This window comes from Mobula birostris, chromosome 10 (genome assembly GCF_030028105.1).
Source record: "Mobula birostris isolate sMobBir1 chromosome 10, sMobBir1.hap1, whole genome shotgun sequence".
Lineage (NCBI taxonomy): Eukaryota > Metazoa > Chordata > Chondrichthyes > Myliobatiformes > Myliobatidae > Mobula > Mobula birostris.
Genome location: NC_092379.1, coordinates 138,411,188 through 138,424,743, shown reverse-complemented (window position 1 = coordinate 138,424,743; position 13,556 = coordinate 138,411,188). Strand labels below are relative to the sequence as shown.

General features: G+C 42.9%; 1 protein-coding gene across 5 annotated transcripts in view; it reads left to right on the top strand.

Annotated features, from left to right (window-relative positions):
* The first annotated feature begins 4,123 nt into the window (after window positions 1-4,123).
* fmr1 (fragile X messenger ribonucleoprotein 1) overlaps window positions 4,124-13,556 on the top strand; it is a 96,385-nt gene continuing 86,952 nt past the window's right edge. For all 5 annotated transcript variants that reach the window (XM_072271051.1, XM_072271054.1, XM_072271055.1 and 2 more), the window contains exon 1: window positions 4,124-4,227. In XM_072271051.1, coding sequence (XP_072127152.1) covers window positions 4,168-4,227 — 60 coding nt within the window. In that variant the 5' untranslated portion in view covers window positions 4,124-4,167. The remainder of the gene's footprint in view (window positions 4,228-13,556) is intronic.

The following is a 13,556-nucleotide window of genomic DNA, read 5'->3' as shown; positions in this document are numbered from 1 at the left end:
GGCACCAAAGGTGATGGCAATCGTGGAGGCTCCATCACCACAGAACGTAAGTCAATTAAGATCTTTCTTAGGACTACTAACAAACTACACAAAATTCGTTAACAAACGACAGGAATTCTGCAGATGCTGGAAATTCAAGCAACACACATAAAAGTTGCTGGTGAGCGCAGCAGGCCAGGCAGCATCGCTAGGAAGAGGTGCAGTCGACATTTCAGGCCGAGTCCTGACGAAGGGTCTCAGCCTGAAACGTCGACTGCACCTCTTCCTAGCGATGCTGCCTGGCCTGCTGCGTTCACCAGCAACTTTTATGTGTGTTACACAAAATTTGTTCCTAATCTCGCTAGCTTGCTGAAACCACTTCATGAGCTTTTAAATAAATCAACACTACTGGCATTGGAAAGATCACTGTGAAGAGGCTTTTAAAAGGACCAAAACAGCTTAGTCACAATGTGAAGCACTCACACACTTCAACCTGTTATTGTCCATACAGTTGGTCTGCAATGCATCACCCTAGGTGGTGTAGTTATCTCCTTTGGTTCAAGAGCCGGATGGTAGAGGGGTAATACCTTTCTGAACCTGGTGGCGTGGGTCCTGAGGCTCCTGTAACTTCTTCCTGATGGCAGCAGTGAGAAGAGAGCATGTCCTGGAAGGTGGGGGTCCCTGATGATGAATGCTGCTTTCCTATTACACTCTTTGTGTAGATGTGCTCAATGTAGATGTACTCCCTATATACACATGACTGTGCGACTAGGCATAGCTCAAGTACCATCTCTAAATTTGCTGATGATACAACCATTGTTGGAGGAATCTCACGTGGTGACGAGAGGGTGTACAGGAGTGAGGTATGCCAACTAGTGGAGTGGTGCCGCAACAACAACCTGGCATTCAACGTCAGTAAGACGAAAGAACTGACTGTGGACTTCAGGAAGGGTAAGACGAAGGAACACATACCAATCTTCATCGAGGGATCAGAAGTGGAGAGAGTGAGCAGTCTCAAGTTCCTGGGTGTCAAGAACTCTGAGGATCTAACTTGGTCCCAACATATCGATGTAGTTATAAAGAAGGCAAGACAGTGGCTATACTTTATTAGGAGTTTGGGGAGATTTGGCATGTCAACAAATACACTCATAAACTTCTATAGTTGTACCGTGGAGAGCATTCTGACAGGCTGCATCACTGTCGGGTATGGAGGGGCCACTACACAGGACCAAAAGAAGCTGCAGAAGGTTGTAAATCTAGTCAGCTCCATCTTGGGTACAAGCCTATAAAGTACCCAGGACATTTTCAGGGAGCGGTGTCTCAGAAAGGCAGTGTCCATTATTAAGGACCTCCAGCACCCAGGGCATGCCCCTTTCTCACTGTTACCATCAGGCAGGAGGTACAGAAGCCTGAAGACACACACTCAGCGATTCAGGAACAGCTTCTTCCCCTCTGCCATCCGATTCCTAAACAGACTGAATCTTTGGACACTACCTCACCTTTTTTTAAATACAGTATTTCTGTTTTTGCACATTTAAAAAAAAATTATTCAATATATGTATACTCTGATTGATTTACTTGTTTATTTATTATTATTATTGTATTTTTTTTTCTCTGCTAGATTATGTATTGCACTGAACTGCTGCTGCTAAGTTAACAAATTTCACGTCACATGCCAGTGACAATAAACCTGATTCTGATTCTAGCTGGGAGGCCTTTACCCATGATGGACAGTTTGGTTGTCTTCATGTATGTGGTTGAATAACAATTGAACTTGATAAGATAATAAGAGGCCTAGATGGAGTGGACTTTCTACAGAGTGCCAATGGATAAAATAAGGATATGTTCTTTTAACCTCCAAGAGGACCACCCCCTTGCTGTGGTTTGAAGGCTTGCGTGCCTCAATAACCCAGAGAGCTATGCTTAGGCTCTTGGTAGGGTCACCTATGGCAAACAGGTCAAAAGGTCTAGGCCAGACTAAGAGTGGTCCACCAGTCCTCCAGCTATGGGGTTCAGCTCAGGGCTAACAACTCTGAAGGGTCAAACAAAACTGTTACAGAAGCAGCAATGAAGAATCCTTCTACATCCGTGTGTAATGGTATTCCTGAGTCTCCACCCAGAACTTGCATAGCTGATGGTAGTGAGAACTGAGAGGAAGCTACTGGCACAATGGAGGAAGCCCTTAACATCGCCAAGGACGGAGAACAGAGAGAGAGATGGTGGACGTTCATGTCTGCCCTAAACACCAGCAGACATAGTAGGCAACTTTTAAGGTGATTGGAGGAAAAATTAGGGGAAGATGTCAGAGATTGTTTTGTCTTTACAGAAACTGTGCATGCTGCAGGTGGTGACGGTAAAGGCAAATATATTAGAGCTATCTAACTATGAAAGAAAAATGGAGTCTCTGTGGGAGAAAAAGTTCGGTCAACATCCCAAATAGAGCACATAAGGATGCAATTGCTCCAGGTTTTGGTTTTTCACATAGGCAGGTAAATGCACTGCTTCAAATAAAAGGATGGAAAATATGTGGGTTTAAATTAATTTGAGGCACATGTCAGAATGAAATGTCTGGGGAACCATGACCAGAGGGCAATCACAGTGGGTGGGTCAGGAACTGGCTTGAAGATAAATTGGTTAATCACTGTCAGAGGTACTGAGATATGGAGAAAAAACTGTTTTGCATACTGTCCATACTGATAAATTCATTGTAAGAGTGCATTGGAGTAGTACAATAGCAGAATGCAAAATAAAATGTTACAACTGCAGAGAAAGTGCAGTGCAGTTGAACAATAGGGTGCAGGGGTGTAATGATGCCAAGACTCTTTATCATACTAATAAATCGTTCACCCATGGGGTAGAAGCTGTCCTTGCGCCTGGTGGTTCATACTTTCAGGTGATTGTTATCTTCTGTCTGCTGGGAGAGGGGAGAAGAGAGAATGTCTGATGTGGGTGGGGTATTTGATTACGCTGAATGTTTTATTGAGACAGTGACAAAGTTAGTGGAGGTGAGTCTGTTTTCCGTGATGTACCGAGCTTCGTCCACAATGCACTCTAGTTTTTGCAGGAACATGCATCAAATACTGGGGGAACCCAGCAGGACAGGCAGCGTCTAAGGAGAGGTAAAAGCAGTCAAAGTTTTGAGCCCAGATACTTTTTCAGCACTCTTGATACTTTTCCATAGATGCTGCCTGACGTGCTGAGTTCCTCCAGCATCTTATCTGTTGCTCTGGATTTCCAGCACCTGCAGAATTTCAAACAAGAGAAAATACACACAACTCAGCAGGCTAGGCAGGTAGCATCTATGGAAACGGCACGTTTCGGGCTTCTTCAAGACTGCAGCACCCACAGAATGCTTGAGGGACTCAGCAGGCCAAGCAGCATCAATGGAAAAATGTACAGTTGACGTTCCGTGGCGAGACCCTTCACAGGACTGCAGAATTCTTGTGTTTATCACTCCACTTTCTTTTGGTCACGGCCAGAACAAATTACATGCATTATACATCCAGATAGGATGCCTTCTTTGGGCATTGGTTAAAAAATTGGTGAGGTTTTAAGATATTATTATAAACTCCATATAAACTATTCCTCGGAAGTACCAACTCACATTCCAAGGACAAATCCGATCCCTCATTTTCCTCCGTGTAGACCGAGCGGGAATCTAACTCCACCGCCAATGAGTAACCCCGCCCTAAAACCATGGCAACTTGCCGGCCCACCAATTCGTAGCGGCACATCAATCACTGTGCCCAGCCTCTGCAGTATAATTGGTCGGTAAAATGCAGGCAAGCAGACTTCTTCGGCGGTTGGTTCATCCTGATATCAATCACTCTCTAAATCCCACCCTACGGTTTTTCCTCCCCACCGGACTCGCGAACGCGCGCGCATGCGTGCGATTGGAATTGATTAATTATTTATGTCCTTCGGCCTGACGGAAGGTGGGACCCGGATTTAAGCCTCGCACTTAGCCGGAAGAATAAAAGCAAAAAGCTAATACATATTAAAGTTAAATAAACACCCCTTGATTTCAAAATATCTCGCGCGCGGCAGCGGCACACGGCAGTAGCAAGGGTCCAGCAAACTGTCGCCGTGCACGTGCGTCGCGGGGCCCCTCCAAAGGTCCACGCGTTGTGCGCGCGAACGCGGAGTCCCCGGCGCCGGGAGCGCGCGCGGGCCCAGAGTGCACCTGGCATGGCCAAGATGGAGGACTTGATGGTGGAGGTGCGCGGCTCGAACGGAGCGTTTTACAAGGTAGACGCCGCCGCTTCCCACGGGTCCCTTCCACCCACACCTCCCCTCCTCCTGTCGTTACTCACCCGGCCCTCTCCCCTTTCCCACCGCCCTCCTTAGCCGCGAGTATGTTTTTTGTGGGCGGTCGGGCCCGGGGCCTCGGCTCCTTCTGTTCCCACCCCCCTCCTTTCACCCCAAACCCACCTCACCAATAATCTGTCCTGGGTGCCAGAGATCACACGCCCACTCCCATCCTTTTGCTGACAACGCCTGGCAGACCGACCCTCTGTCTGGCTCTCGGGCCCTCAATCTCAAGACCCAAGTCCCCCTTTGTGTTTACACTCTGTTCCCAGGCGCCTCCTCATTGTTTGTGTGTGTGTTAGGAAGACGTTCACCTGAGAGGGAATTAAATAAAACATTGCTGGGAAATGCTTAACATCTTTTCATCAACTGATAGATTGGGTGCAGGCACAGTGATACAGTGAATTGGTTCTCATGGGACATGTCTGTGTGTAGTTTAAAAAAAAACAGCGCTTCATACTTTACATCGTTGACCCTAGCCTTGCCTTTTCTCTTCAATCCTAAAGGTTCTGTAGATCGGGTAACATGATATTACTGACCACACTGAAACTTACTTTTTTTTCTTTCTCTGTCTTTTCTGCGCTTTAAGTTCATTAATGAGGAAATTTTGGCTAGACAGACTGGAGTGTGGGGAGTTTTTTTTTCACCGTTTGAGAGATTTGGATTGGAACGTGGATGGGAGGGATATGAGGGCTATGGTCCTTTGGACTAGGCAGTATAATAGTTTGACATGGACTAGATGGGCTGAAGGGCTTGTATGATGTGCTTCATAAATCTATGGAGTTGTTTCTTTTGAACAAATACCTGAGGGGATTTTTGTGTATATAATTTATTAAGGAATTAAATACAGTATTGTAAATGATGGATTCCTCACCTCACTACCACACACTATCAGGTATCAATATCAAAGAAACCGTTTACTGAGTAATCAATTTTGGAGCACTTTATTTTGTTTATACTGCAATTTTAAGTGTCTTTTGTGGATTCTTGTCTGTAAATAGATTTTTTTTGGAGGGGAGGCGGGAGAGGCCTGTTGCTGTGCAATTTTTAGGGACTAGTGTGGTTTTGTGTTTATGGAAGTTGATTTTCAGAATCAGGTTGAATATCACTGGCATATGTCGTGCAATTTGTCATTTTGCAGCAGTAGTACATAAAAATCTAACTTACAATAAGTGTGTGTGTGTGTATATGTGTGTATATATATATGCATGTAATATGTGTGTGTATGTATGTTAAATTAGTAGTGCAAAAAGAGAGACGGAATATACTGAGGAAGTGTTCATGGGTTCAATGTCCATTCTGATGGCGGAGAGGAAGAAGCTATTTCTGAATCATTGAGTATGTGGCTTCAGGCTCCTTTGCTTGTTAATATTGATTTAGCCTCTGTTCCAGACAGGTTCAAATTGAAGTGCAGTTTATACTTTAATCAGCATACTGTAATAATAGAGCCCAATGGTGTTGGTGGAATTGACTCTCTTATCCCTAATAGCAATGTGGAGTGTCTCAAATCTACTGTAAATGAACATTTGTTGTAAATTCTCTTTACTGTCATTATCTTTTTCTCTCTATTTCCAAAAATAGTAAAAGAAGAGTCTAGTAACACACCATAGACACAAGCCCTTTGTTCTACCATGTCCTTGCTGAGCACTGAGCACCCATTAATATAAATCCATTGATCAGCACTTGGCCTGTAGCTCTCCTTACCATGACAATTCGAGCGCTCATCTCTGTACTTCTTAAATGTTCTTCTTAAGCCTATCACCCCTACTTGGCATAGGCCATAGGCCGTTGTCATCAGCTCACCAGAATCGTCTGTCCTGGGCCAATGGCTTCCACTTTCATCACACGACTTCTACGTGGAAACCCTTCCTTTCCCAGGCATGAGGTCTTTAGTGCTTCTGCTGCCATTTCTGTAGTTCTAGGCCTTTAATAGGTGCCGAACCCCCCTCCTCTGGCAACCAAGCTTAGGCCTATACATAGCAGAGTTAATGTTCTTCTAACTTCCTGAAAACTTTTAAATTATTTTACAAAGTGGATGGTTGGAAGCAGCCACTGATTCCTAGCTCATGGTGTTAATGAGTGCTCCATTGGTTGTGTAGAAATAAAACAGAAAAATTGAAATTGTGCAGCAGTTTGGATTATACTTTCTTGTATATCAGAATCTGAATTTGAGTTGTTCTTTGACATTATATTCCCTGGCAATTAATATGAATATGAAAAATGACAGCTGTTGGGAATGTGTTTCCAAAACTTTCAATGAAGTGTTCCTTTGACATCCACTACATTGTCCAATTTCTTGTGAATCTGCACCCTAATATGTGAGAGTTTAAGCTTTATAAATTTATATTTTTAATTTCTTCCATGAGCTAATCCATTCCTGTCACTGATTTCCAGCCCTACTCCCTCTTAACATTTCTGACCTCTAATCCTGGTCAAATTTAATCATTTCATCTTTGTCTTTTTGGCTTAAGCTGCGGAGACTATAAACTCTGGAAGTGAATTTTGTTCCTTTTTGTCTGTTTTTCTCTCCAAACACTTCTTAACCTGTTATTGATCAAACTTTTGATTATTTAGCTCAGGGATTCCCAAGATGAGGTCCACAGATCCCTTGCTTAATGGTATTGGTCCATGGCATAAAAAAGGTTGGGAACCTCTGATCTAGTCTGACTTTTCTTTGGACCTGCATCAACTTCTGTGGTTTTTGTTATTTTAAGCACCTCGGATCATTTTTGCCTCTGTTATAAATAAAAGTTGTTCTTTGTAGGCTAACTCTAGTGTAGTGTTGATTGTGTCACATTATTATTGGATACTTTTCTTTTTGCATACAGTGCTAAATCAAAGCCTGTCTATCTGTTCAGATTGCTGTAAAAGTTTCCATTACATTGTTTGAAGAACACGGAATTTGGAACGATATTTGGGCCTCAACATGAGCAAAACAGGTTAATGTCTTTATCTCCCTTACTGTTTGTGAGACCTTGTTGTGTGCAAATTGCTTGCCACGCTTGGCTGCAAAACAGTAGTGGCTAATCTTTGAAGGTAATTTATTGGCTGTGAAGTATTCTGAGATGTCCTAGGACTTTGAAAGACATCATGTTAATGCGAGTGCCTTTTAGCTTCCATAAAAGTATTGCATGTGGAAAAGATTGCATGCCCTGCTTCATAAATTGGAATAGACATAAAATTACTAACAACGAAAACAAATGAAAGGCATTTTAGAGTTAGGGAAAGTATAACATACCAATATCACAGGACATGCAAAGTGGTAGAGCATTGCGTGATAAGTTCAAGATTACTTAATGTCATTTCCAGTGCACAAGTGTAAAAGAAAAGAAAGGAATAATTGTTACTTCGGGTCCAGTGCGGCACAAAAGACACATAATACGATGAAGAACAGAATAATAATGAAAACATAATAAATATAAATACATAAGATAGCTATATACATAGATTGTATGTTCATAAAGTGACACTACGTACAAGAGTGTCTCTATGTAAGGTGACTGACAAGAAATGATAAAGTAGTTGGGGTGGGTTTGTGGGTGGAGGTATTGATCAGCTTTACTGCTTGGGTCTGGTGGTCCTGGGATGGATGATATGTAGCCTGGGAGTGGGACAAACAGTCAAATAGCAGGGTGGGTGGGATCCTTCATGATGTTACTGGCCCTTTTCTGGCACCTTTCTGTATATATGTACATAGTTCAGTACTGAATGAAAAGAGATGCTAAAGTAGTTTTCAGAATTTTCATGGAAAAGCAGCTATGAGTTAACAGAGAACAACATTCAATAGAATTGGATACTTTGTTGGAACTTTGATAAGAGAAAAATATGCAGTTCAGAATGAAAGAAAACACAGAAGTATTTAGATATTTGAAGTGTTATTTCCCCCTACAGTATTATCTTTGTTTTCTGTTAATTTGTAACTTCTCATTAGAGGAAATATTTGGAACAAATTTCAGACAAATTTTTATCAGCCATGGGGCAAAAGTCTACATTATACTGATGAAATTCCTTCTGAGTCACATGACTTTTAAAATAGAAATGGTTACACCTTCTGATTTTGGAGGCTCATTTGCTTCTGGCCCTGGACAGCATTGCTCAACATTTCAAAGAATCCTGCAGCACATGAGAATGTTTAATCTATTGTGCCTGTGCCAGCTGTCTAGTAGAGCTACCCAACTAGAACTACCGTCCTGCTTAAATTTTACTGCCCTGCAGTTGTTGTCACTCTATGGCTATCTATCCAATTCCCTTTGGAAAGTTATTGTAGAATTTGCTTCCATCATACTCTGGGGAACTTCATTCCAGATAACAACAATCTGCTGTGTAGAAAGAAAAATCAACTGATATCACTTGTTCTTTACTCAGTGTAAAAGGCTCATTTGTAACTTTGGGTTCATTTATTGCCCTAGCTAAATTACCTCCTGTAGTATAGTTAAATTTGAGAAACTGCATTGTAGTCAATCAGAAGAATGAGACTGGTAGGTTTAACTCCAGATGTCCAAATTCATGATGACACCAGGAATATTTTAGCTTTTTTTCAGTATCTAACTTAATTTTACTGTTAACTTAACTAAAGTTTGAAGTAGACTTCGAAGTGTCAATGAGCAAGGGAAGTGTCTGCCTCTTCAGGAAGACAATCATAAAAGTCAATATATTTGGGATCATGGAGACAAAAACAAAGTGCAAGTTAAAAGAAAGTTGTGTTAGCCCACTGTTTTAGTAAAAGATGAGCTATATATTCTGACACATAAGGCTGATCCCGGTAACAGAGATCTTAATACTGAGAAAGGTTGAGAAATATGGACTTCACTCTGCAGAGAAACATTTTTGCAGATTGTAACAAGTAGGCAAAAGATGTGCAAAAAATCTGAAATCAACTAACATTTTTAACAGTTAACAAGATCAACGCACACAAAATGCATTTATGAAAATAAATAAACTGTCAATGTTTCAGGCTGAGACCCTTCATTGCTGGAAAGGAAGGGGAAAGGTGCCAGAATAAAAAGTTAAGGAAGGAAAAGAAGACCAAACTAGAAGTTAGTAGGTGAAGCCCAGGTGGGTGGGAAAGGTAAACTGCTAGCGAAGAGGGAATCTGATACAAGAGAACAGTCAACCATGTGAAAAAGGGAAGAAGGAGGGGCACCGTGGGGGTGGGGGATAGGCAGGTGAGGAGAAGTAGTAAGAGGCCAAAGTAGGGAATAGAAGAAGGGGGGAGAGGAAAGGAAATGAGAAAAAAATTACCTGAAGAAGAAATCACTGTTTGATAAAATGCTGTCAGATCAAATTAATTAAAAGGGAAAAGAGTAGAAAAATTAACAAATGCACCATATTTTCCTGGGTAGAATATGGGGATAAAAATTGCAGAGGGTACTTGCCAACCAGAATGCACCACCTGAGAAGGTGGCAGAGGCAGGTCCTAGCAACAGCATTTAAAAAAGTATCTGGATGAGTACTTGAATTGCCAGGGCTTAGAAGGTAGTGGACCAGGTTCTGTTAAATGGAATTAGTTTAGATAAGCAACACACATAAAAGTTGCTGGTGAACGCAGCAGGCCAGGCAGCATCTCTAGGAAGAGGTGCAGTCGACGTTTCAGGCCAAGACCCTTTGTCAGGACTAACTGAAGGAAGAGTGAGTAAGGGATTTGAAAGTTGGAGGAGGAGATCCAAAATGATAGGAGAAGACAGGAGGGGGAGGGATGGAGCCAAGAGCTGGACAGGTGATAGGCAAAAGGGATACGAGAGGATCATGGGACAGGAGGTCCGGGAAGAAAGACAAGGAGGGGTGGGGGGGAACCCAGAGGATGGGCAAGGGGTATATTCAGAGGGACAGAGGGAGAAAAAGGAGAGTGAGAGAAAGAATGTGTGTATAAAAATAAGTAACAGATGGGGTACGAGGGGGAGGTGGGGCATTAACGGAAGTTAGAGAAGTCGATGTTCATGCCATCAGGTTGGAGGCTACCCAGACGGAATGTAAGGTGTTGTTCCTCCAACCTGAGTGTGGCTTCATCTTTACAGTAAAGGAAGCCGTGGATAGAATGTCAGAATGGGAATGGGATGTGGAATTAAAATGTGTGGCCACTGGGAGATCCTGCTTTCTCTGGCGGACAGAGCGTAGGTGTTCAGCAAAGCGGTCTCCCAGTCTGCGTCGGGTCTCGCCAATATATAAAAGGCCACATCGGGAGCACCGGACGCAGTATATCACCCCAGCCGACTCCCAGGTGAAGTGTTGCCTCACCTGGAAGGACTGTTTGGGGCCTTGAATGGTAAGGGAGGAAGTGTAAGGGCATGTGTAGCACTTGCTCCGCTTACACGGATAAGTGCCAGGAGGGAGATCAGTGGGGAGGGATGGGGGGGGGGGCGAATGGACAAGGGAGTCGCGTAGGGAGTGATCCCTGCAGAATGCGGGGGGGGGGGAGGGAAAGATGTGCTTAGTGGTGGGATCACGTTGGAGGTGGTGGAAGTTAGGGAGAATAATATGTTGGACCTGGAGGCTGGTGGGGTGGTAGGTGAGGACCAGGGGAACCCTATTCCTAATGGGGTGGCGGGAGGATGGAGTGAGAGCAGATGTACATGAAATGGGGGAGATGCGTTTAAGAGCAGAGTTGATAGTGGAGGAAGGGAAGCCGCTTTCTTTAAAAAAGGAAGACACCTCCCTCATCCTAGAATGAAAAGCCTCATCCTGAGAGCAGTTGCGGCGGAGACAGAGGAATTGCGAGAAGGGGATGGCATTTTTGCAAGAGACAGGGTGAGAAGAGGAATAGTCCAGATAGCTGTGAGAGTCAGTAGGCTTATATTAGACATCAGTGGATAAGCTGTCTCCAGAGACAGAGACAGAAAACGTCGGCCTGAAACGTCGACTGCACCTCTTCCTAGAGATGCTGCCTGGCCTGCTGCGTTCACCAGCAACTTTTATGTGTGTTGCTTGAATTTCCAGCATCTGCAGAATTCCTGTTGTTTGCGTTATTAGTTTAGATAGGTGTTTTATGATTGGCCAAAGGTCCTATTCCTCTGAAAATCTAGCCAGAATTATTTTGATTAAAACAATTTGTTCTTTTTTTGAAGGAATAGCTTGGGTTTCTCTGTGAATTAAGATTAACCAAATAACTTAAGTATTATCCAGCAAACCTGAAAATTGACTTCTTTTTGTTGCTTATTGCAATGTTTTTATTGTCAGGTTTCTACAAGAAACAAAAACTGGCACAGATGTAAAAAAAATATGTTCTAATGACAAACATTTGCTTGTGACTCTGGACAGATGGCTGGCTCTGATGGTTGCATGCAATTACAATTTTCTGCATCTAATGCAGGGCCTTTTCTATAATTTTCCACAGTCATTTGCCACATATAGAAGAGATTGATAGTAATATTTTATCCATCCTTTAGTTAATAGACAACTGACATTATTAATATCAAAATTCTCTAATCAGTGGCCTTGATGTTATAATGATATCAGAAGCTGAAGGGAGATCTGATTGATGTTTAGTTAGAGTAGACGAACAACAACACACACAAAATGCTGGACGAACTCTGCAGGCGAGGCAGAATCTGTGGAAGAGAGTAACCAATTGTCAATCAGCCCTTCATCAGAACTGATACGTGGCTGTGGTAGCGAGTCTGGGTAAGCATGTGATGTAATAGTTGGAAGGCAGCAGAGATCACAGAGGGGGAGCAGTGAGAGCAGGATTCACTGAATTCCCTTCAAAGGGAAGATTTAAATTTCTTCAGGATAGGCATCCCTGGAAGAGACCACAGTAGAGTCGTAGAATTATAAACACGAGAAGATCTGCAGATGCTAGAAATCCAAGCAACAAACACAAGATGCTGGAAGAGCTCAGCAGACCAGGCAGCATCTTGGAAAAGGGTAAACAGTCAACATTTCAGGCTAAGACCCTTCATCAGGGCAGATGATTTCTTTTTCCGGAGTTGAAATATCTAATAGCAGGGGCATGCATTGAAGTTAAGAGGAGGTCATCTGAAAGACGTTAGAGACAGATGTTTTTACACAGAGTGGCGGATGCCAGGCATGCACTGCCTGGGGTGGAGGTAGAGGCAGATACATTAGGGACTTTTAAGATAGGCACATGAATGTGAGAAAAATGGAAGGATACTGACATTATGTAGGCATAAGGGATTAGTTTATTTGGCCATGTGATAGCTAATTTATTTGGTTTTGCATAGCATTGGCCAAAGGGCCTGTTGCTGTGCTGTGCTGTACTGTACTGTTCTGTTCTGTTCTATGTTATAAAGTTCAATATCTTAAGACCTTAAGACATAGGAGCAGAATTAGGCCATTTGGTTATCGAGTCTGCTCTGCCATTCAGTCATGACTGATCCTATTATCTCTCCCCTCCTCAGCCCGATTTCCCGCCCTCCTTCCTGTAACCTTTAATGCTGGGTCCAATCAAGAACCTATCAAGCTCTACCTTAAATACATTCTATGACCTGGGCCCGACAGCTGCCTGTGGTAATAAATTCCACAAGTTCACCAACATGTGACAAAAGAAATTTCTCCGTATTTGTTTTAAATGGATGCTCCTCTATCCTGAGGCTGTGCCCTCTTGTCCTAGACTCCCCACCATGGGAAACATCCTTTCCACGTCTACCACATCTTGGCCTTTCAGCATTGAAAAGGTTTCAATGAGATTCCTCCTCATCCTTCTAAATTCCAGCGAGCACAGACTTAGAACTATCAAACGTTCCTCTTATGATAACCCTTTCATTCTCAGAATCGTCTTTGTGAACCTTCTCTTAACCCTGTCCAATGCCAGTGTATGTTTTCTTAGATGAGGAGCCCAAAACTGTTTACAATGCTCAGCTGAGGGATCACCAGTGCCTTATAAAGCATCAACATCACATCCCTGCTCTTGTATTCTAGACCTCTTGAAATGAATGCTAACATGGCATTTTCCTTCCTCACCACCAACTACCTGCAAATTAACCTTTAGGTTGTTCTGCATAAGACTCCCAAGACCTTTTGGATCTTAGATTTTTGGATTTTTTCCCCCATTTAGAAAATTTATTTCTTCTACTAAAGTGCGTGACCATGCATTTTCCTACATGTATTTCATTTGTCACTTTCTTACCCATTCTCTTAATCTGTCTTAGTCCTTCTGCAGCCTACCTGTTTCCTCAGCACTACCTGCCCCTCCACCAATCTTCATATCATCTGCAAACTTGTCCATAAAGCCACCAATTCTGTCATCCAGATTATTGATATAAAGCATAAAAAGAAACAGTCCCAACACCGACCCCTGCGGAACAACACTAATC